General features: G+C 32.7%; 4 protein-coding genes across 8 annotated transcripts in view; 1 reads left to right on the top strand and 3 right to left on the bottom strand.

The window, feature by feature from the left end:
- LOC101491968 (5'-3' exoribonuclease 4-like) overlaps positions 1-4,968 on the top strand; it is a 9,237-nt gene extending 4,269 nt beyond the window's left edge. Inside the window, exons 13-22 of one of the 4 annotated variants that reach the window (XM_073366885.1) lie at positions 340-410; positions 1,367-1,495; positions 1,574-1,650; positions 1,737-1,777; positions 1,870-1,944; positions 2,512-2,663; positions 2,760-2,867; positions 2,947-3,022; positions 3,279-3,361; positions 3,702-4,968. In XM_073366885.1, coding sequence (XP_073222986.1) covers positions 340-410; positions 1,367-1,495; positions 1,574-1,650; positions 1,737-1,777; positions 1,870-1,944; positions 2,512-2,663; positions 2,760-2,867; positions 2,947-3,022; positions 3,279-3,361; positions 3,702-4,311 — 1,422 coding nt within the window. In that variant the 3' untranslated portion in view covers positions 4,312-4,968. Of the gene's footprint in view, positions 1-339; positions 411-1,366; positions 1,496-1,573; positions 1,651-1,736; positions 1,778-1,869; positions 1,945-2,505; positions 2,664-2,759; positions 2,868-2,946; positions 3,023-3,278; positions 3,362-3,701 lie in introns of all 4 variants that reach the window. The other 3 variants (XM_073366883.1, XM_012714478.3, XM_073366884.1) reach the window with 3 other exon arrangements.
- Positions 4,969-7,829: 2,861 nt separating this feature from the next.
- Positions 7,830-9,400, bottom strand: LOC101492301 (probable transcription factor At5g28040). Its single transcript, XM_012714479.3, has one exon. It carries the CDS (start codon positions 9,264-9,266, stop codon positions 8,067-8,069), a length of 1,200 nt encoding a protein of 399 aa, XP_012569933.1. The 5' UTR covers positions 9,267-9,400; the 3' UTR covers positions 7,830-8,066.
- A 3,769-nt stretch (positions 9,401-13,169) lies between these two features.
- On the bottom strand, positions 13,170-14,918 carry LOC101512070 (guanosine deaminase). Of its 2 annotated transcripts, XR_012162599.1 has the most exons (4): positions 14,596-14,733; positions 13,924-14,061; positions 13,663-13,777; positions 13,544-13,566 (listed from the first exon to the last, which is right to left on the bottom strand). XR_012162599.1 is itself a non-coding variant. In XM_073367022.1 (3 exons), exons 1-3 carry the CDS (start codon positions 14,794-14,796, stop codon positions 13,381-13,383), a joined length of 492 nt encoding a protein of 163 aa, XP_073223123.1. In that variant the 5' UTR covers positions 14,797-14,918; the 3' UTR covers positions 13,170-13,380. The 2 variants fall into 2 exon arrangements, 1 of the variants encoding a protein (XP_073223123.1); XM_073367022.1 differs by lacking the exon at positions 13,924-14,061 and having other exon boundaries at positions 13,170-13,566; positions 13,663-13,767; positions 14,596-14,918.
- A 3,242-nt stretch (positions 14,919-18,160) lies between these two features.
- Positions 18,161-20,597, bottom strand: LOC101492856 (small ribosomal subunit protein eS24z). Its single transcript, XM_012714431.3, has 5 exons — positions 20,433-20,597; positions 20,145-20,186; positions 19,817-19,987; positions 18,514-18,600; positions 18,161-18,425 (listed from the first exon to the last, which is right to left on the bottom strand). Exons 1-5 carry the CDS (start codon positions 20,493-20,495, stop codon positions 18,396-18,398), a joined length of 393 nt encoding a protein of 130 aa, XP_012569885.1. The 5' UTR covers positions 20,496-20,597; the 3' UTR covers positions 18,161-18,395.
- Positions 20,598-21,046: the final 449 nt, after the last annotated feature.

Genomic DNA, 21,046 nt, shown 5'->3' with positions numbered 1-21,046 from the left:
CTTGAAAATTTGTTCTTATTCTCTTCGTGGGTTCCAAAGGAGAGCAGGGATTCTGTTCAAGCAAATAAGTTGCCGTCGTATGTGTTAGATCTGTTGATAGTGATACTGGTGTAAATTAAATTCGATCTTGCACCTAATAACAACTATTTTACTGGATATATATTTCTTAAAATCCAATGTAGGATTCAGATTATGCTTCGTGCAAATTCTTATTATTGGTCGATGGGTTTGTTGATTTTGAATATTTATCTTCCTTGTGACAACTATCCTGCTCATCCTCATTAATTTCTTGCTATTGGAAAAATATGTTTTGCATTACTGTGTTTGTTGTCCTTGTAGGTTTTGAAATATGCAGAAGGCCTTTGTTGGGTTTGCCAGTATTACTATAATGGTGTATGCTCATGGAAATGGTTGGTGCTAATTTTTTTCTTTATTAGTTATGGAACATAGGTTATGTGTTCTCAATTGTTGTTATTTTTTCTTCTCATGACTGACTTGGTAGATTGGTAATTTTACATGACATGATATGCTGTTAGTATCATAGAAGCCAACATGTTTTGGGGGACAATTGCACTTTTAAACTCATGCTCAGAAAACCGTGAAGTTATCCCACTGTTGCTCTATCAGAAGATCAAGTCCAACTCATTGGACTTGTTAGGGCTCGAAAGCTGTTAGTCTGGATGTTTAATTGTTTTCCTAGTATAATGGAAAGGCATGTATTAAGATGACATGGATATTATAATGTGATTAAGATGATCTGAATATTATAATGTGATAGAAAAATGCTTTCTATTAGACAGGTTTGTATTGGGAGGAAACCAAAAAGTAGTTAGGATAAGGATGGGATTATTAAAGTTGTTGTAATTGCATCTGTCAATAGTTAGTTAGTTGATAGAGATTTGGGACCAAAGGTATTAAAAGGAGGAATTAAACAGAAAGGAGTTAGATGAGATTTCTGGAATTGGTTTACAGAGGTTCCAGGTTCCTCTAATTACCCGGGTTTTGAGTATTCTGTCTTTCTTTCATTCCTGAGAGCAATACTATCTATTCTTCTGTCAAGAGAGTATTAAATAATGAATTCATTATTTTTTCATAATTGTATTAAATTAAGTGAGTGTGACTTGATAAATGTCTCTGTATGCATTCCAGGTCTAGCATCTTTCTATTGTATGTGAACTTCAGTGCTACTCACGAACATAATAGATATAGACTGGGTTGCTTTGATGACTGGGATATAGTCTTTCCTGTCTGAGTTGCTTTTAGATAAATGGTGTGAATTCTAGGATTGTCTGCTTCGTTTTAGTTGAATTGCCACACATGATCATTTGTTCATTTTTTTCTCTATTGACTTTTACTCTTTTTTCAGGTACTACCCGTATCACTATGCTCCTTTTGCTTCTGATCTTAATGATCTAACTAATCTAGAAATAATTTTTTTCCCGGGAGAGCCATTTAAACCATTTGATCAGCTTATGGGGGTTCTACCTGCTTCAAGGTTCTTCCTCTCTCCTGTCCTTAGATCTCTAATGTTTTGCTTTCTGTTATCTGCTGATACTGACTAATTTTGTTACAGTTCAAATGCACTGCCTGAAAAATATAGGGATTTAATGAATGATCCTTCATCACCTATTTTTGACTTCTACCCTGCTGGTGAGATAACTTGTCTGTTTACCTTGAATTCTACTATATTTTACATATTTTCTTATTCTGGTATTACATGGATACCTTTTTGACAGATTTTGAGATTGATATGAATGGAAAACGATTTGCATGGCAGGTATTATAACACTTTTTATGCATTGGAACTCTTTTAGAATTAACCAGGGGTTAAGGTTGACTTTTTAAACTACTGTTGGGGATTCTTTTCAGGGTGTTGCTAAATTGCCATTTATTGATGAGAAGAAATTGCTTGCTGCCACAAGGAAACTTGAAGACACATTAACGGTAAGTTCTGTTTGTGTGTGTGGAAGGGAGAGGGGACTCTTACATGTTATAATGGTTGGTCGTCAAAAATTGTTGCCTTCAAATTTATCAAAAAATTAAGCTGTAAAATAAAGCCTGCCAATTCTTCTGGGTTTTGTCGGGAACTTCTAATGTTTAGGATTATGCAGAACATATGATTCTGCAAACTAATCAGAGTTGTTTCTCTCCAGAGATTATTTATTTGTTTATTTTACAAAAACTCTTGGATTATGATAAGAGTTGCATTAAGGTGTGCCCAGAACCTGGCAGGAGGAGTGCAACTGCAACTATTTTAGTAGGAGTTGTTGAATGTTGATTAGCTGTAGTCATTTTTAAATAGATGTGCTAATGGTTAATTATTCCTCTATTATATTTTTGCTGCCAATTGCTGGAAGCTTTTGCTTTAGATCTTTTATGCTCTTCAATAGATGTTTCAAATGGATAGGTAACTGTGAGATGCATTAAAGTGTTGTTCATGTTTAACAGCAAAAGATTTCAAGACTCTTTGTTATGCCTTTAATGGCTCAATTTCTGTTTTGTTAGATGCAGGAGGAAGAACAGCTTCGGAATAGTGTGATGCTTGATTTGCTTTATGTCAACCGAGCACATCATTTGGCTTCACATATTTTATTGTATTACCAAGTTTATGGTCAATTACCCACCCATGAAAGATTTGTTTCACCAATTGACACTAATGCTAGGTTGGTGAATGTCAATGGTCATACTCATCATTGTGAATGTCCTTTAGCTATTTAAGAGGCTCATATGCTTGTTTTGTTATCTCTGTTATTTGTTAGCAGTGATGGGATGAACGGATATCTTTGGGCATGTGAGAGAAACGTTTTGAGCTCTATTGTACCGTCTCCAATTGATGGATTGCCAGATATAGAGTGTAATCAAGTCTTGTACGTTTTGTTTTCTATTCTTGCCTACTATTTTAAAATCTTTGGTTGAGGACTCATGTTGAGTGTTATTGAATTTCAGAAATATTACATATCTTCATCCTTGTAGACATGGACACATCCCAAAACCTCCGGATGGTGTAGTGATACCCAAAAAGGTTTGTGTATGCTGATCACACATAGCATCTGACTTAAGATTTATTGGTTCATACTTCGTCCAAAAATGGAGTTCTGAGTGTTAATTATCCATTTACCTAATTGCGCAAATAACTAGGCTCAGATAGTTGGCATGGATGGCATCATCTATGTTTTGGATATTATGTTTCTCTCAAAAAATAAACGTTGATCCCTTCTGTTCCTTCTTGGATCAGTTATTTTATACGAACTGCACTTTGAGATTTTTTCTTTTTGCAGATATTAAAAGCCACTGATATAAAATCTTTTCCTGTGCCATGGCATGAAGACAATGTTGGTCGGGGACTGCAAGGCAGGGAAAGGTGAGAATAGATCTATGAGGATGTCAAGTTGCGGCAATATAATTTTTATGTTATTGCTGGCTAGGCTTCAAAAATACAAAATATTATAACTACGCCATACCTTATGGTTAAGTTTAATGTTCCATATGATCATGGTGCCATATTACTCATTGCCATGTGTTGGCATAATTAAGATGTAATCATGATTAGTATTCTCTTCAAGTAATTTATGCATGGAAAATTCGGTAAAATCGATGTCGAGGAGGTTGAAAAGTTCTGTGAATGCCTTTCAAGTTATACATGTGAGTTTTTAGATACATGAAACATGACCTTACTTTTGTGTATGTGATGCATCTAACAGGCCACAAGTACCTGGAGCAATAACTGGATCTCAATTAGGAGAAGCAGCTCATCGACTTGTGAAGAACACCCTTAACATTAAATGGAGTAATACATCCCATGGAGGTTACGATGGAGAATATAATCACCATGGCATTAAATCACCATCTGGACCATCTGGATATGGAAAATATTACGGCGAGAACACAAACAGTTACTATGGTGAATATAATCACCATGGCATAATGACTAGACATAGATATCCAAGCTCATCTAGCGGCGGGCAGATGGACAGACAGAATTTTAGAATACAAGATAGGCCACGGCATCAAGAACAGTTCCAAAATGTGAAGAATGGGTTTTCTGCATTAACAATGGAGGAAGGATCAAGACCTAAGCCACCGAGGCTGCCAATTTCTGGACCAACAACAAATTTGGAACCCCGATTTGGGCAGAACACGGTCCGTCCAATACCACCTCCAAAGTGGAATAATAAAGCACCTGTAAATGGAATGTATACTAGGCGTCAGGAAACTTCATTTGGCGCAGGGCCTCATGATAAGAAGATGAAGAAGGTTTACCAAGTTAAAACACGTGTGCCCCAAGTAACTCCAGATTGTGGGAATCAGTAGTGGTGGTTGTGGGTTTTATTTGTCCTGTGTTTTAGATGCCTTAGTTTCCACTCTTCTTTCCTTGAATTGAAGATATGCTCTCTTTATGGAGATCCTAGATTCGAGTTCCCTGCATTTAGAGGACCCCGCATTCGGTACATAAGTGATCGATCGATCAAGATTGGATGGTCTAAAAAATAAAGATTTTTATTTTTATTTTATAATTAAAATACCAAGTTTAAATCTGGACCGTCCGATCTTAATTGAACAGTCATTAATTATCCAAATACGTGAATGCGGAGATGTCCGGCAGAGGAGCCGGATTCCATCATCCTAGTTATATTATTAATGGGTCACAGGTGCATATTTGATACCCTGATGTGATTCGCGTGACAAAACAATGATGTTTGAAGTCTTATATGATAATTTGATTAGGCCGGAGGAGAACATCAATTGGCGGTTAGGAATCAGTGCAATTGTGTAAAGTCCCGCTTTGTAACTTTTCTTTATAAGTTAGCTTGTACATAATTTATTTATGTGAATAGAATTTGACATTCCTACTGCGGGATGTTGGAGATTTATCTGGGATTGTCATATGCCCAACACCTGTATTCTGTATGGTATATTTATTACTAAGAAAAAAACACATTAAAGGATAATGTGTTGACACATTTGTCATTTCCTTTGTATATTGTGTAATTCCTCTTGTCTTGTCTGATTAAACAAACTACTTTCACCCCTCGTAAAAAAAGTTAGTGTTATTTAATCTTTAAAAAATAATCAAAACAATAATTGTATTGTTTAAGTTACCTCTTACAATAATTGATTCTATAAAAATAAAATAGTCAGTGTTTAAATTAGATTTAGATTCTCTCATCTCTCTTCGTTTTTCTTTGATGTTATATAAAATAGAGATATACAAATAAGAGGTAAAAAAGAGGTGATTGAAATCCGTTTAGGTTGTCACTAGATTACTAAAAAAAAAATTCAAATAAGAGTTATTTATTTTCATATAAAAATAGATGCTGATATGATTTTATCTGAGTAGTGAAAAAAAAATCAAAACATAATGCGACCAAAGCTAACATAAAGAACACTAGCCTTTCTCTACCTCTCTTATTCTCCATCTTATATCGTTTCTTTATTTTATTTATTTAAATAAGTGATTTTTATATAAATTTCCTTCTATGTATTCGTCATCTTCATTCGGGTGTTGTTTGTTTTTCCTGTCGTGTTGCAGTATTTATTTTGTTAAGATTCACATATTAACTGTCTAAATTCATAATTTTTTTTTAGTAAATTTGTATGTGTTATTCTTGATCAAAGTATTATGATAATTTTAAATGAATGTGTTTTTAGTAAAAAAAAAAAACTTTTGAAAACTGTTCAAGGTCAAATTTTTATTTTTTAACAAAAATCCTTTAAAGCAGAATATACAAAAATTTATGTCAGAATACCACAATTAAACAGCAAAACCACAATTGATTTCGATGCCTCCAGTACTCTCAGCAAAACCACAATTGATGACACCATAATCACAAATAATTTTCTGAGGTTGAACATTAGAAAATGGCATTGTATATGAGTATATCACTATCCTACAAAGTACAAAAATCCAGAAAATACCAAACGCAAAAGCCACTGGGAAAATTACCATGCAATGTAAGGATAAAGCAACCTCTTGAAAGTTTCATTTATGTCACAATTGAATACTTTATAACACATCAAAATACATTCCCGTTTTAACCAATAATCCTCTGCATTCTGAATTCTTTCTACAAGAAAATTCTAAACAAAAAAATATAACATTATTGAACTGTTGTTGTACCTGTATGCAAATTGCAATCATCATCAAAAGAAAACCACTAGCTCTCTAGCTATGCTATTAACAATTGATGGGTTAAAATTTACTGACTCCTCTAACTCCAGTTCCAGTTGATGATCGCAACTCATTTTCCTTGAATTGAAGATATGCTCTCTTTATGGAGATCCTAGATTCGAGTTCCCTGCATTTAGAGGACCCCGCATTCGGTACATAAGTGATCGATCGATCAAGATTGGATGGTCTAAAAAATAAAGATTTTTATTTTTATTTTATAATTAAAATACCAAGTTTAAATCTGGACCGTCCGATCTTAATTGAACAGTCATTAATTATCCAAATACGTGAATGCGGAGATGTCCGGCAGAGGAGCCGGATTCCATCATCCTAGTTATATTATTAATGGGTCACAGGTGCATATTTGATACCCTGATGTGATTCGCGTGACAAAACAATGATGTTTGAAGTCTTATATGATAATTTGATTAGGCCGGAGGAGAACATCAATTGGCGGTTAGGAATCAGTGCAATTGTGTAAAGTCCCGCTTTGTAACTTTTCTTTATAAGTTAGCTTGTACATAATTTATTTATGTGAATAGAATTTGACATTCCTACTGCGGGATGTTGGAGATTTATCTGGGATTGTCATATGCCCAACACCTGTATTCTGTATGGTATATTTATTACTAAGAAAAAAACACATTAAAGGATAATGTGTTGACACATTTGTCATTTCCTTTGTATATTGTGTAATTCCTCTTGTCTTGTCTGATTAAACAAACTACTTTCACCCCTCGTAAAAAAAGTTAGTGTTATTTAATCTTTAAAAAATAATCAAAACAATAATTGTATTGTTTAAGTTACCTCTTACAATAATTGATTCTATAAAAATAAAATAGTCAGTGTTTAAATTAGATTTAGATTCTCTCATCTCTCTTCGTTTTTCTTTGATGTTATATAAAATAGAGATATACAAATAAGAGGTAAAAAAGAGGTGATTGAAATCCGTTTAGGTTGTCACTAGATTACTAAAAAAAAAATTCAAATAAGAGTTATTTATTTTCATATAAAAATAGATGCTGATATGATTTTATCTGAGTAGTGAAAAAAAAATCAAAACATAATGCGACCAAAGCTAACATAAAGAACACTAGCCTTTCTCTACCTCTCTTATTCTCCATCTTATATCGTTTCTTTATTTTATTTATTTAAATAAGTGATTTTTATATAAATTTCCTTCTATGTATTCGTCATCTTCATTCGGGTGTTGTTTGTTTTTCCTGTCGTGTTGCAGTATTTATTTTGTTAAGATTCACATATTAACTGTCTAAATTCATAATTTTTTTTTAGTAAATTTGTATGTGTTATTCTTGATCAAAGTATTATGATAATTTTAAATGAATGTGTTTTTAGTAAAAAAAAAAAACTTTTGAAAACTGTTCAAGGTCAAATTTTTATTTTTTAACAAAAATCCTTTAAAGCAGAATATACAAAAATTTATGTCAGAATACCACAATTAAACAGCAAAACCACAATTGATTTCGATGCCTCCAGTACTCTCAGCAAAACCACAATTGATGACACCATAATCACAAATAATTTTCTGAGGTTGAACATTAGAAAATGGCATTGTATATGAGTATATCACTATCCTACAAAGTACAAAAATCCAGAAAATACCAAACGCAAAAGCCACTGGGAAAATTACCATGCAATGTAAGGATAAAGCAACCTCTTGAAAGTTTCATTTATGTCACAATTGAATACTTTATAACACATCAAAATACATTCCCGTTTTAACCAATAATCCTCTGCATTCTGAATTCTTTCTACAAGAAAATTCTAAACAAAAAAATATAACATTATTGAACTGTTGTTGTACCTGTATGCAAATTGCAATCATCATCAAAAGAAAACCACTAGCTCTCTAGCTATGCTATTAACAATTGATGGGTTAAAATTTACTGACTCCTCTAACTCCAGTTCCAGTTGATGATCGCAACTCATCCAAAGCAACTTTGATCTCATCCTGCACAAGCTCCAATCGCTTGGAATACACTTCCAGCTCCAGTATCTGTTGCTTCCTCCACTTTTCATCAACCACCTTTTCCCCACTCCCCAAATTCAAAAAACCCAATGGCATAGTGTTCATTGAAAAACCTCCAACCCCAAACCCTCTTCCCCCAAATCCATAAGGACTTCCCATTGCACTACTACTGCTCGCTAACTCCTTCAACACCGGCGTCAAACAACTCTTCACAGTTTCTTCAATCAAACCAGGTACGTTTTGCCTTCCGTTACATTTATCACCACCATCAACAACATCATGATTTTTGCTATTATTGTTATTAGTATTATGATTATGCTTATGATAATTATGATTATCATTATTCAACAATGGAGAATTATTCAACTCACGCTTCTCCTCCGTTGATGCTGTTGTTCGCGATCGCTTCCTTGATTGTGCAGTTTTCTTCTCAATGATAGGCTCATTCTTCACCGGCGTTGTATGACCTGAATTAGGGTTAGGGTTGGTATTAGGGTTGATTTCGTCGTCATCTTCGACGGGATTGCCGACTGGAGCTGCGCTGTTCCAAATTTTGTGCGAGATTTCGAAGGTAGCTTGATCATGAGGGCTTTTGAAATTAACCTCCTTACCAGAATCGATTTTTTTGACAGCGTTGCGGTACTTTCTCTTCAACCTTCGGAGTTTCTCGACGAGCTGGCTCTTGTTGAATTCGAGTTGAAGCTTCGACTTAATTCGATCGTAGAAGGAAGCGGTGTCGTTGTGATAGGTTCCTCGATTCGCGTTGTAATCGAGAAAACCTTGCAAGAGTTCGATCTCGTCTTCGTCCGTCCAGAGACGCTGGAACATTTTCCGCGGATCGTCCATTGACTTCTTCTCCTCCGTGTGCTGCCGTTTTGGCTCAGGGGAACCGTCGACGACGGTTGTTGCTGCGTTTGGTAAGGCTAATATGACGGTGGTGATGGCGGAGGAGGTTGAAGGAGGAGGTTCGGTTTTGTTGTTGTTGTCGTCTTCTTCGTCTGGTTCGCCTAAAACGACGTCGTCTTCTTCTTCGTCGTATTCCTCTTCCAATTCGTCTTCGATATATTCTTGTTTGAATAAAACGACGGCGTTTTGGAAGGATGCCATGAAGAAGGGGGAGTTGATTAGGGCAAGAGCGTGGCGAGTGAAGACGGCCTGTGACGAAGTTTGTTTTGTTGTTTGGAGTCTGTTAAGTTGGGTGGGTATATAAGAATAGGAATAAGCATGCGAATTTGGAGTCTTGAGGTGCCATGCTTTAGGGAATGGACCAAACAACTTAGCCCACGTGATTTTTATTTATTCCTTCATCAATTTTAATTAGATTTTTCTCCAAAATAAATAATTTAATAAGATTTCTTCTACTTATTCTTTTAAAAATACAGAAAATGGATATACCTAAATAACAATCGATTTTATTATCTTATTATATATTTAAAATTGCTATAATTAAATAACCACATAATTAATGATATTAAAAAATACATTTAATACATTCTAATTAAATTCTTAAAAAAAAGATTTCTTCTATTTTTTTTTATCAATTTGTTTCTCTTATAAAATATAAAATTTTATTTATAAAAAATTAATCTACATACACAAACGTGCACCCACATATTTTTCTTTTAATTTTTTTTATCTTATCATTTAAATATTTTTGTTGTTGTAATTTTAGCTCCAATTTTATTTTTCTTCCGATTAATAAAACTTTCTACTTTTTATTAATTTATTATTTGTAATATATTATTATAAGAATATGATAATTTTTGTGTAATTCTTTAAAAAATATATAATTATTATGTAATTAAATATATTCAATTGTATTTCTGTTCTTTTTCTATCAAATTAGTATATGAAATTGCAGACAATAATAAGTTATTGAAATCCACAATCCTACAAACTTGAGGAAATTAATGGTATTCTTATTTGTTTTATTATCAAGAAATAGTTGATTACTTGTATGGAAGATTTTTTGCCTATTAGGTTGTGTAACACATTTTATATGACTATTTCTAAGATAATTTCTTATCATCTTTGGGGACGTATGCAAAAATTAATTGGATAGTATTATTGTTGTTCAGGAAATCTTTCATTTGACGAGGAGAAAAAATATACGATTGGTTGGATGACTATTAAAGTTGTTTTTAAAAAGGCCTATGGTAGACTTAATTGAGAGTTTGTGAAACATACCTTGGTGGACATTGGAATGTCAAATAGGCTAGTCGAGTTAATTTGGTACTGCAGCTCTACATCAACTCGTTGAGTTAATTTTGTACTGCATCTCTACATTGACTCTTCAATTACTTTTGGAATGGAAAGATTCTTGATAAATTTAATCTAAAAAAAGGTATAGGTGAAAGTGACTTTCTCCCACTATGTCTTTGTACTTTGTATTGAGATAATCTTTCATTTAATTTCTCCTGCATTTAATCATAACGTCGAAAAATCAATTCAGATTAAAAGAAGATGTCTTCTAATATCTTATTTAGACTTTATAGATGATTCATATAAATAAAATTACAATAAAACTTTAGTTTTAATTTATTCATTTTTGTGATTTAAGTAACAACTTATTAATAATTAATGCATCTAACTTGTTCGCAACTCATCAATCTAGAGATCAATTTGATCATCGATCTGGAGGTTGTTTTGCTTCTGTGGATCTTTAGCTTGAATTATGAACTTGATTATTAATTTGAGTAGTCTTGATATTCTTTAACTTGAGATTTGAACTGTGGAGAATGATCTGTTTTAATTTTGTCTTTAAAAAAGAATCATCAGAACGTTCTTTTATAAATACTAGAATGTTCCTTTACAAACCAGAATGTTCTTTTAATCAATCTTCAATTCAAATAAGACATGATGTTCTTGATTTTTTTTATGGTAAGATCGTTGATTGTTGTATGAATGTATTTGATCACATATCTTTGAATAAATCACTCAAAAACACAAATTAAATAGCAACATAATCATAATCATGATTAATGATTGATTAACTATTTGTTTATCCTCAAAACACTAGATTTGTGATTTTGCCTCAACAATTTTATCTAGGGTGATCTCGAGAATAGTAGAATGACTCATTTGATTGAATGGAATGCAATGTGTACTCCAAATAAGTATTGTGTGAATTAATCACAATATTATATTAAAAATATTAAAACAATATTATTATAGTACAAATAATAACATTTATAATACAATTTGTAACAGCCACAATTTGTAATACAACATTTACAATAACACAAAATTCTTAATGCGACTGCAACTACGTTTAAAACCTTGCTAATGATATGCATTGTTGTAGAGTAACTTGTTGGTATAATACAAATTAATCTATTTTCACTTTTCATTATTTATTACCCAAATGGATTTTTCAAATAAAGTATCCTAATTTTAAGTTGGATTATATATATTTGTGCTTTTATTTGCTTGTTTATGAAAGCAATGAGTGGTAGATTGGGTGAATATCCACATGATTTATCTAGCCGTAATAGATACTAAAATCTATAGAAAATAATGAGAAAATAATTTACAGATGTGCAGAATGAGAAAATAAGTATCCTCAATTTATAAGTGTGGAAATTATAGATAAAGATTCTATTGATAGTAAATGTATAACTACCATCAACGAATAAACCGTTAATGAGTTCAATACTCTAATATGCGGAAAAGGGAAAGTATGTTCTCTCCTCAACAATGCTTTCACCATTGGTTTCTTGGATTCTGTCGCCCTCATCCTCTTCCTCCTCCTCATCAGAAGAAGAAAACATTGACATTAACAATGACGAATCAGACCATGAAAACTTTCAAAACGACCACCAAATGGACAATGTGGATGATGAAGACAAAGACCGTTTTCTAAGTCCATATGATGTTGATGGGACCATTTCTGATGCCTCCCCCGCTGTGACGCTGGCCTTGCCCGCCTCCACAGATGACACAAACACCGTCTCCACGGCTGATGACACCACTATAGAAACACGCTCCAAACCGCAACGCAACTACAAGTATTCTGGAGGCCTTAGACAATATCAGAGGCTATGGACCAAACAGGACGAGATGGAATTGTTAAAAGGATATTTTGATTACATTAAGCAGCAAGGAAGAACAAACACCACTCTTCAGAGCGATGTAGCTTCCTTCTATAATCACATTATGCATAAATTCAGTGCAGATTTCAATAGGAACCAGCTTGTTGAGAAACTGCGTAGGTTGAAGAGAAAACACAAGATGGCTTTGGACAAAGGAAAAGAGGTTCATGTCTCTTTTAAGATCCCCCATGATCAAGCCATTTTCGATATTTCGCACAAGATTTGGGGCAATGACACATACCATGATGTTTTGGATGTTGATGAATCTAAACCTGTTTCAGAAAGTCTTGATCTTATTGACAATGTTAAGATGAAGAATGAACATGTTGACAATTGTGATGAAACAGACAAAAGGGAGCACAAGCGTGTGAGGTTAACAACAGATGACGTGAACACAGAAAATGACAACAATGATGATGCTACTAGTATACAGGGCTTCATTGAGGAAACCATGAAGTCCTGTTTCTCACCATTGCTGAAGGAATTGTTGGATGATGCTCCGGAAGAGCCACTCGGCGAGTTGCCGTCCAGTGGGGAAGTAAGGGATGAGCAATGGTTAAAACGGAAGATTTTGGAGCTGGAGGTGTATTCGAATCGGTTGGAGTTGTTGCAGGGACAAATTAAGGCTAGGTTGGAGGAGTTGAGGTCTGGCTTAGGTTGAATGAGGTTTTACTCTTCTTTGATGTGCACAAGCAGCTTGTGATTTCTTCAATACATAGGTTTGGATGAATTGTGACAGAAGTAGTAGAATAGCTCCAAATTCTGTAATCTTTTGTACTATATATATGTACCAGAAGCTTAGATTCTTTTGCATGATGGGCTTGTTGTTTGTAGCCTTCTCTCTTAAGCATCTCTCAAACAATCAAAGAAATCCTGCATAAATTTAAGTACCAATGACCATTTTGTAATGCCTCAACCATAATACCAACAAGAAAACTTGTATTAGCAACAGCAAGTGCATCTTTATTGCAGACATCAATACAAGTACATAAAAATATTTTCATAATTTAATTTCATCAATCCAATAAACAAACAATACGGTAGTGACTATTTAATTCATGCTCTCTAAAATAACATATGACAACAACCACAAAAGATATTCATATTTACTAAGATAGTTAAAGCAATCACTAGAGAGTAAATTTTCCCTTTGTCTTCTCAAATACTTGTTCTGCAATTACAGCAGCACTACCATCTATCTTTTTTATCTCCAACCGAGCCTTCTGATGAAGACCGGTTCCCTTCTGTGCATCGGCAATAAAACCATCAAATCCAATTGCTACTGCAGCATCTACTTTGGCTCCATAAACCAATCTCTGCTTGATTTGAATAAAATAAAATATGTGATCAATTTAACAGAGGTTAGAGAGACCTGTGTTGTGAAGAGAAAATGAGAGGGGCTGAAGGCTTGCCTTAATTTTTGAAAGATGAATGGCACCAAAGCACATTGGACAAGGTTCACAAGAAGCATAGATTTCACAGTCAGCAAGGTCAATTTGATTCAGCTTTTTACAAGCCTGCAGATAACTTCCAATTATAACATGAGCTCCAAAATAATGTTCATTAAACAAAATAAGAAGAAAATAGAAATGGTTTGAAAAACAATTGTGGTTTGTGATACAAATATAATTACTAATTAGAGCCTTAAAACATGTTGACTAGGCAATACATACATGTATGTAACGAGTCATATGAAAGCTTTAAACGTAGACCAAACCAAATGAACTTTCAGCAACTTAAAATGACATCCAACCTCCTCAATCTGTTGTTCAATGGTGTTTTCCAAAACACACTGATTTTGAGATCCAAATCTGTAAGAGACAGCAGATAGTAGATCAAGGCAAGTAAAGATTAAAGAAAACTAAAACTTCAGATTATTTGGTTTGATATGTTGATTTAGCAAAATGAAATAAACGCCAATTTATTTGTCTAACATGTCAAGATTACACCGGTCTAGATGACACGATGCCTGTTTAAACCCTTTGGTTTATAAAAGAAAGAAGCTCTTATTAATTCGGAGTTTAGTTTAGGTTTGGGTAAAGTCTGGATAAGGATGTTCTAGTCAGGGTTTGAAGTTCATTAAACACTTAGTTTGTATAAATAGTTTTAAGCCACAACAAAGAATATAAGAAGAGACAAAGGTGTACAGAAAAACTAACAAAATAACTAATGAAAAATAGTAAAACCAATCCCTCATTTAACTCATCTCAATTGTTGGAAACTAAAGTGGCATGATCTCAAGATTAACACTCCAATACCTCTTTGTTTTAATAAGCAGTTCATTTTATAGGCATGTCAGATTACACAAACGAACAAGAAAAATAAAAGATAAATATTAATTTTACCTCTCTTATAGCAATAAGCTCAGCATGAGCAGTGATATCGGTGTTTCTTAAAACCATGTTATGACAGCTTACAACTATTTCATCATTTCGAACAATGAGTGCACCAAATGGACGTCCATCACCACATTCAACCCCCTTATATGCTTCTTCAACAGCTTTTGTTAGAGAAAACCTGACTTTGACTTTTTGTTGTGAAAACATGATCTAACTCAGCAGTGCTATTTGTTTTTTATTTTATTTTAAAACTGCTAAAAATATATATACTAAACAAATTCTCGATAAACTGTTTCTTCTTCCACGCAACCATATACACTTAACAAAGAATCCATTCGTGAAATTACCTTGATGGCTAAATTAGTAGGTAAACTATAATGTACTAACTTTTGGTAGTGGTTAAAACTCCCTGACATAGAGACATATGAGTATTGGATTCAAACTCGCGTCTTAACAAACCAATTACCAAATGTCTTGTAGCTATCATAGGTTCACTAACACCACAATGCTATTTATTTTTTGTCTCTTTTGATCCATAAAACATCGCATTTAATCCGTACTACTCACCTCTTACTTAGTTTTATTTTCTTGGTAATAAATATTTTATAAACCAAATTTTAAATATGAAATCTAGGTTATTTTATTTAAAAATATTGCAGTAAAGTATTATCGTAAGAATTATGATGAGTTTAAATACATTGTAAAGTATTTAAAAATAAAAAATAAAAATAGTCAAAATTGCATATTCACTTTACAATGTATAAATGGTATTGAATAATAGACATCATTTTTTTGAATACAAAATGCAGATGACATTTTTCTCAACTCAAGAAGGACAAATCTTTTCTTCAACCCTTAGGGGTCAAACAAAACTAAGTTCAAAATTCAATATGGAAATGTGTAATGAATAAATTAGGTGTTTTTTTATCATCTTTTAACTAAAATTAGAAAAAGGTTTGTTGCGATACAAATGTCCTCAAATCATGTTTGTACAAATAACAAGTGCCCATTTTAAAAAATTAAATAGAGAATCAAAATTCTAATTGTTAGGTGTGAAGTAAAAATGAATGCCGTAAGAAGGGGAATTGAACTGAAATCATTTTAAAAATTTAATTCATGCTCTAATATTACTTTCTCAAGTTGTCTTTGGAGTGATGATAGTTAGATCAAAAATAATATTCCTCTCATCGAGGATGATTTTAAGAAAAATAATATTTGTTTGAAATATGTGTGTTAAGGGAATGAATAAAACAAATATAAAGAGAATATAGTTTATGAAGATTCTCAGAATTTATATCGGTTCACCTAATATAAGCTACTTTAGTCCGCACAACTTTGTGAGATTTTCTCTAGTGTTCAGAAATTTGTCATTCGATCTGTACCTTTTCAACTATGAATTTTGTTAACCTCGCCAAACTTACAACAATATATTTTTACTAGCTTCAACAGACTTACACTATAACTCAAGTTTATTTCAAATTAAGGATATCATCTATTTCTATCCTCATTTTCATACTATATTCATCCTCTGATGTAACTGAATTTAAGAATGTTCATAGATGATCATCCTCGTATATGTGTAAGTCTTTGAGATATGATTGTATGTTTTTATTACCAATTTGTGAGTGTTGGAATTTGGTGTAAACATGTTGACACCTTTTGTACTTGTTAGATAACCTTTTATAATATAATTATGCTAATAGTGTTTTTGTACTATTCACGTAAGGCCTCATTTTTATATATGAGATGTGATTTTTTTCGATAGTTTTTCCTCAGGTTATGTTAAGTGCGAAGACTAAGATTCTTATCTCCCACATAGAAGTTCGTGACTAATGAGGTGTCACTTATTCTTTTACTTTTGATAAATCTTGAATAGTGCGAGCAATTTATAAACTGTTATCATGTTGTACTTTTATAACAAATACTTTTTCAATAATTGTGAGGTGTGGACTTTGATAAATATTTATTTTCAGATCTGAGATTGTGAAGAATATTCATCCTCAAATCTATCATCGGATATTGATACTTCATCCTTAGATTTTCATATAAACACATCTTGACCTATAATTCTTCTTGACTTCTTTCAAGAGATTTTGTGTGTGATTGAGATGCAACATATTGACGATGATCATCCTCAGCTTAAGGATAGTCATGTTTCTATTTATGAATTAGGCTATATATGATGGTTAAGTACATTACTTGCAATTGCGTGTTAACAAGTTACATCATTTGTTGTATGTTCCACATATATTCAATTATACTTGCATTCTTGTTGACAACCCATCGTTGTAGCATTATCTTGAAAGCTATGATGAATTTTTTCATCCTCTCAATTAAAGCTCTTATGATTCAAATGATAGTCAACTTCAAATATCTAAATGAATCTTTTGATGTTACTCAATTCTTTCATTGTTGAGTTAATACAATACACTTGTTTATGTGAGTGACTTCAAATTTGACTACTTTTGTTCTTTTAACAAAAACTCAAATGTGAACATCAATAGATCACCATTTAGAAAACTTAACAATTATTTCAAAAGGGTTGTTGTCATTAAAATATATATATATAAATGATTTTGACCTTAACGCAGTGGTTAATCAAGTACAACAATGATATCCTTAATTGAGAACTCATGGTCAATTCAATTTGAAATTGGCCCACCTGTTCATTTTTAATTCGAATGGTGATAAGTCTAATACTCATCATTCATTTTAGCGTGATTCTCTTCTTACTAATACAATACGATCTCACAAGAATATAACAAGTAACTTTAAAGACTTTGAAGACTCATAGGAGTTTTGGACTCAATTTAATACTTAAGACAATTGAGCTAAATGTTGTGTTTAGCCATTACATTTGGCTCACATTCTTCAGGGTCTCATTGCGGACCATTTGAAGGGATCGCAACGAACTAGTGTTCTCTCATCAAACAAAACTAGGTTCTAGAGTTACTAATATTGTCCACCACATTGACGATGAGTGTGCTTATCCTCTTGTTTCTCGTGATGAGAACTCTAAGTCTTTCATTCGAGGTAACTTGACATGCGGGAGACTTATTAGAGATCACAATAGCCATTTCTTGAAAGTATGGTCCAGAATTATTATATTCTCATTTGTCATTTTAATTATTATACTCTCGTTTGACATTTTAACCCTTCCCATCATCCAACTCCCAGATTGAACAATCCATATGACCCACACTCATCATGAAACCAATTCCTGTGCAGATGCTCTTGCCTTAATTTGCATTAATGCTTCCTTCAATAATAAAAATAAAAACAAGGACATGTTTAATTAAACTAATTATTAAAAAGATTTTTAAACAGTTTCTGAACGTAACAGAATTCTGAAACAATTTTTACCACCAAACTTTTCAAAAACGACAATACGCACGCAAGATTGCACACAAAGAAGATATTGGACAATATCAAACAATTACTTCGTCTTAAACACCACTTAAATACAATTGAACATGTAATTGAAGATTTCTATAGGCAGACTATTAGGTAAGTTTGTAAACGATTTCTTTTGGGCTGTAAAACCCTTTCATAACAAACAATAACCCATCCATACCAACCAAACCAAGCAACAATGCGATTAAGTATTAAAATCAATTAACTGTTTACAACTGTCAAAATTGGACACTGCTAGTTACTGAATCTCAAGTTATAACTGAATATCAATTAGAGTAGGAAGATATAAGACAAAAATGGTCTTAAGAAAATACCAACAGCATCAAGACCCTAACAATATAACAAGAAAACCTTAATACTATAATAAAACATCTGAAAACTCATTTCTTCTTTCAAGCCTTGGCAGCATCGGATGCCTTTGTCTGCAAATAAAACATACAACAGAAGTTATTGTTTATGAAACAAATTATAAAAGATGAAAAATTTATAAAGACCCAATGTATGCATTACCTTCTTCACTCCGCGAATCTTCTTTGCTCTGTTCTTTCTTTCCTTCATTTGCTTCCTTGACTTTTCAACCTTAGTATCAAGTCCATTCTGCAATGGAGAGAAGAGATTTTAGTTTTGATATAGAAAAAGAAAGCAACGTTGGATAAGATGAGATTATTTGAAATAAATGAAAATAAATTATAATTCTAAATAACATAACACCAAGAACTTGAAAGTTGAAAAATTATATGATTGGCCAGATTCAGTAACAAAATTTACAAGCAAAATGAGCCAAGAGTAAATTTTGGAATTGCAAGCGCAAATACAAAGGTGAAACTATCTAACAATAAAAAGAATATCAACAGTTGGAATAGCACTAGACAAGTTATTGAAAAGACTACACAACTCTTGATAAAGCTCCTCGAAAGGGAAATTAGAGAGTGAGAAAATAAGAATATATCTGCTGTTGAATTTTAAGAGGTTTAAAACAAAATCAATTTGAAATTAAATGAAGGGTGGATAAATTTCACTGTGGAAAGAGGATATTTTAATTTCGCTATAGCTAAACATAGCCCCGTTGGATAAAATGTTTTGGAAAGAAATGAAAATAAATTATATATATAAATACCATCAAGATTCAAGAACAAAGCGAAAATTGAAAAAATATATGGAATGTTTGATCAACATCTAAATTGACAAGCATAATGAACCCAGAGTGAATATGGAAATGCAAGAGGACAGAAGTTTGCCAATCAAACAATAACAATTTACCACGATGACAACTAATGAAATAACTGCATTTGATTTAAACATTGCATAGTATGATGTGACAGATTGAATGGGTATGAATTAGTGATGGTTTAAAATTGTTTTACACTGTGGGTGCACCTTTGAACTCTTATTTAAAATGGCCAGCACTAGACAAATAATTCAAAAAACCACATATTTTCAGGAAGAGCTACTCAACATAGATATGCAGGTGAGAAAAGTGAGAAATTATCTACTCTCGAATTATAACAAGTTTAAACCACACTGCAGTTGAGAACTTAAATGTGAGTTCATAACTTGATTTGAATTCTGAAATACACATATATAAATTGAATTTCCAAAACCACTAGATGTTATGGCTTATATAATAACAAAAGAAACATTTTAACCACCACAAGAAATAGCAAACCAAAATCCTCACCCCCTCTTCTCAAAAGATAATACAAAAAATAAAAATAGAAGCAATAGCAATATAAAGAGTGCAACATTATTTTAAATGAAGACCATTGTTTTAAATGAAAACCACCCTTAACTAAAAAAGGCAGAGTAAACTCACCCTGATAAGCCGGTATTTGGGCTCATACTTCTTTGCATTCTCAACTGAATCATATATCAAACCATATCCAGTGGATTTGCCACCTCCAAAATTAGTTCGGAACTTGAAGACAAATACAGTGTTAGGGTCCTTCACATTATACATTAGTGCAAGTTTCTCCTTTATTTCAGCCTGCACACCAAACACAGCAAAATTATAAAGTTTGGTGAAGTAATTTTGACTAAAACACAGTTTAAGCTGATGTATCAACAAATTAGCAAGATGGTAGTTTTAAACATTGAATGATTATTTGATTAAATTCACAAATAAAAAATCATAAAGAAATTACCTTGGAAACATTTGCCATCCCTTGGTGAAGGATATCAACGACCTGCAACACACATAAAAAATAGCTTAACAGTGAAATATATCGCCAAAATCATATTAAAAGTTAATTCAAGCTGATTCAATAAGGAGTGGCCAATACACTAAACTCAAAAAAGCAGAATCACAAGTAACTATTCAAAATGAAGGAGTATATTCTTATAATATCAGAATCCCGCTAAGGAATCCACTGCATCAATAAGATTAGGGTTTTTGGAAGAAAAAAATATAGAATGGGAAATGAGAAACTCACAAATTGTTTCCGAGCGAGAAGGCGGTTGGTCATGAACTTTCTGGTTCGGATGGTAAACGCCATGTTGTTCAGCGCCGGTGCCGGTAGAGGCAAGGAATGCTCGACACTCAGCGCGCGCGCACAGGGTAGAAGAAAGAGAAAACCCTAGGTAGCATTTTAATTTATACGAAACCCTAGTTAAAACTAATTGGGCTGGCACAAATTTGATCCACTCTTAGAGAGATATTTTTTACATCGTTTTACCCGTGTATTTTAGTCAATTGTTTTGCGAATTTTCGAGCCCTTTTTTATTAATTTTGTTTTATCATTTTAATGGAGGTAAATGACATTGTAAAATTTATAATTTTATATTATTATTTTATTATTTTAATTTATATTAACGCAATATAAAATATTCTTTTAAATAATTTGTATAAATTTAACAGAGCTTTTATGATGAAATTAGGTTGAGATGTAATAAATAGCTCGAATGCATTGTGACTAAAGTTTTGAGAGGTAAATATGATTGTGGGTTGAATATGTTCTTTGTAGTGAAATACATTATAAATTCTTCAGAGGTATGGAAAAGTGTAACTTGAACTTTAAAAATGACTCTAAAAGAGAGTTGTTGGCTT

This window comes from Cicer arietinum, chromosome 4 (assembly GCF_000331145.2).
Source record: "Cicer arietinum cultivar CDC Frontier isolate Library 1 chromosome 4, Cicar.CDCFrontier_v2.0, whole genome shotgun sequence".
In the NCBI taxonomy this organism is placed as follows: domain Eukaryota; kingdom Viridiplantae; phylum Streptophyta; class Magnoliopsida; order Fabales; family Fabaceae; genus Cicer; species Cicer arietinum.
The sequence above is the reverse complement of the archived record's forward strand: the minus strand, read 5'-3'. Positions and strand labels throughout refer to the sequence as shown.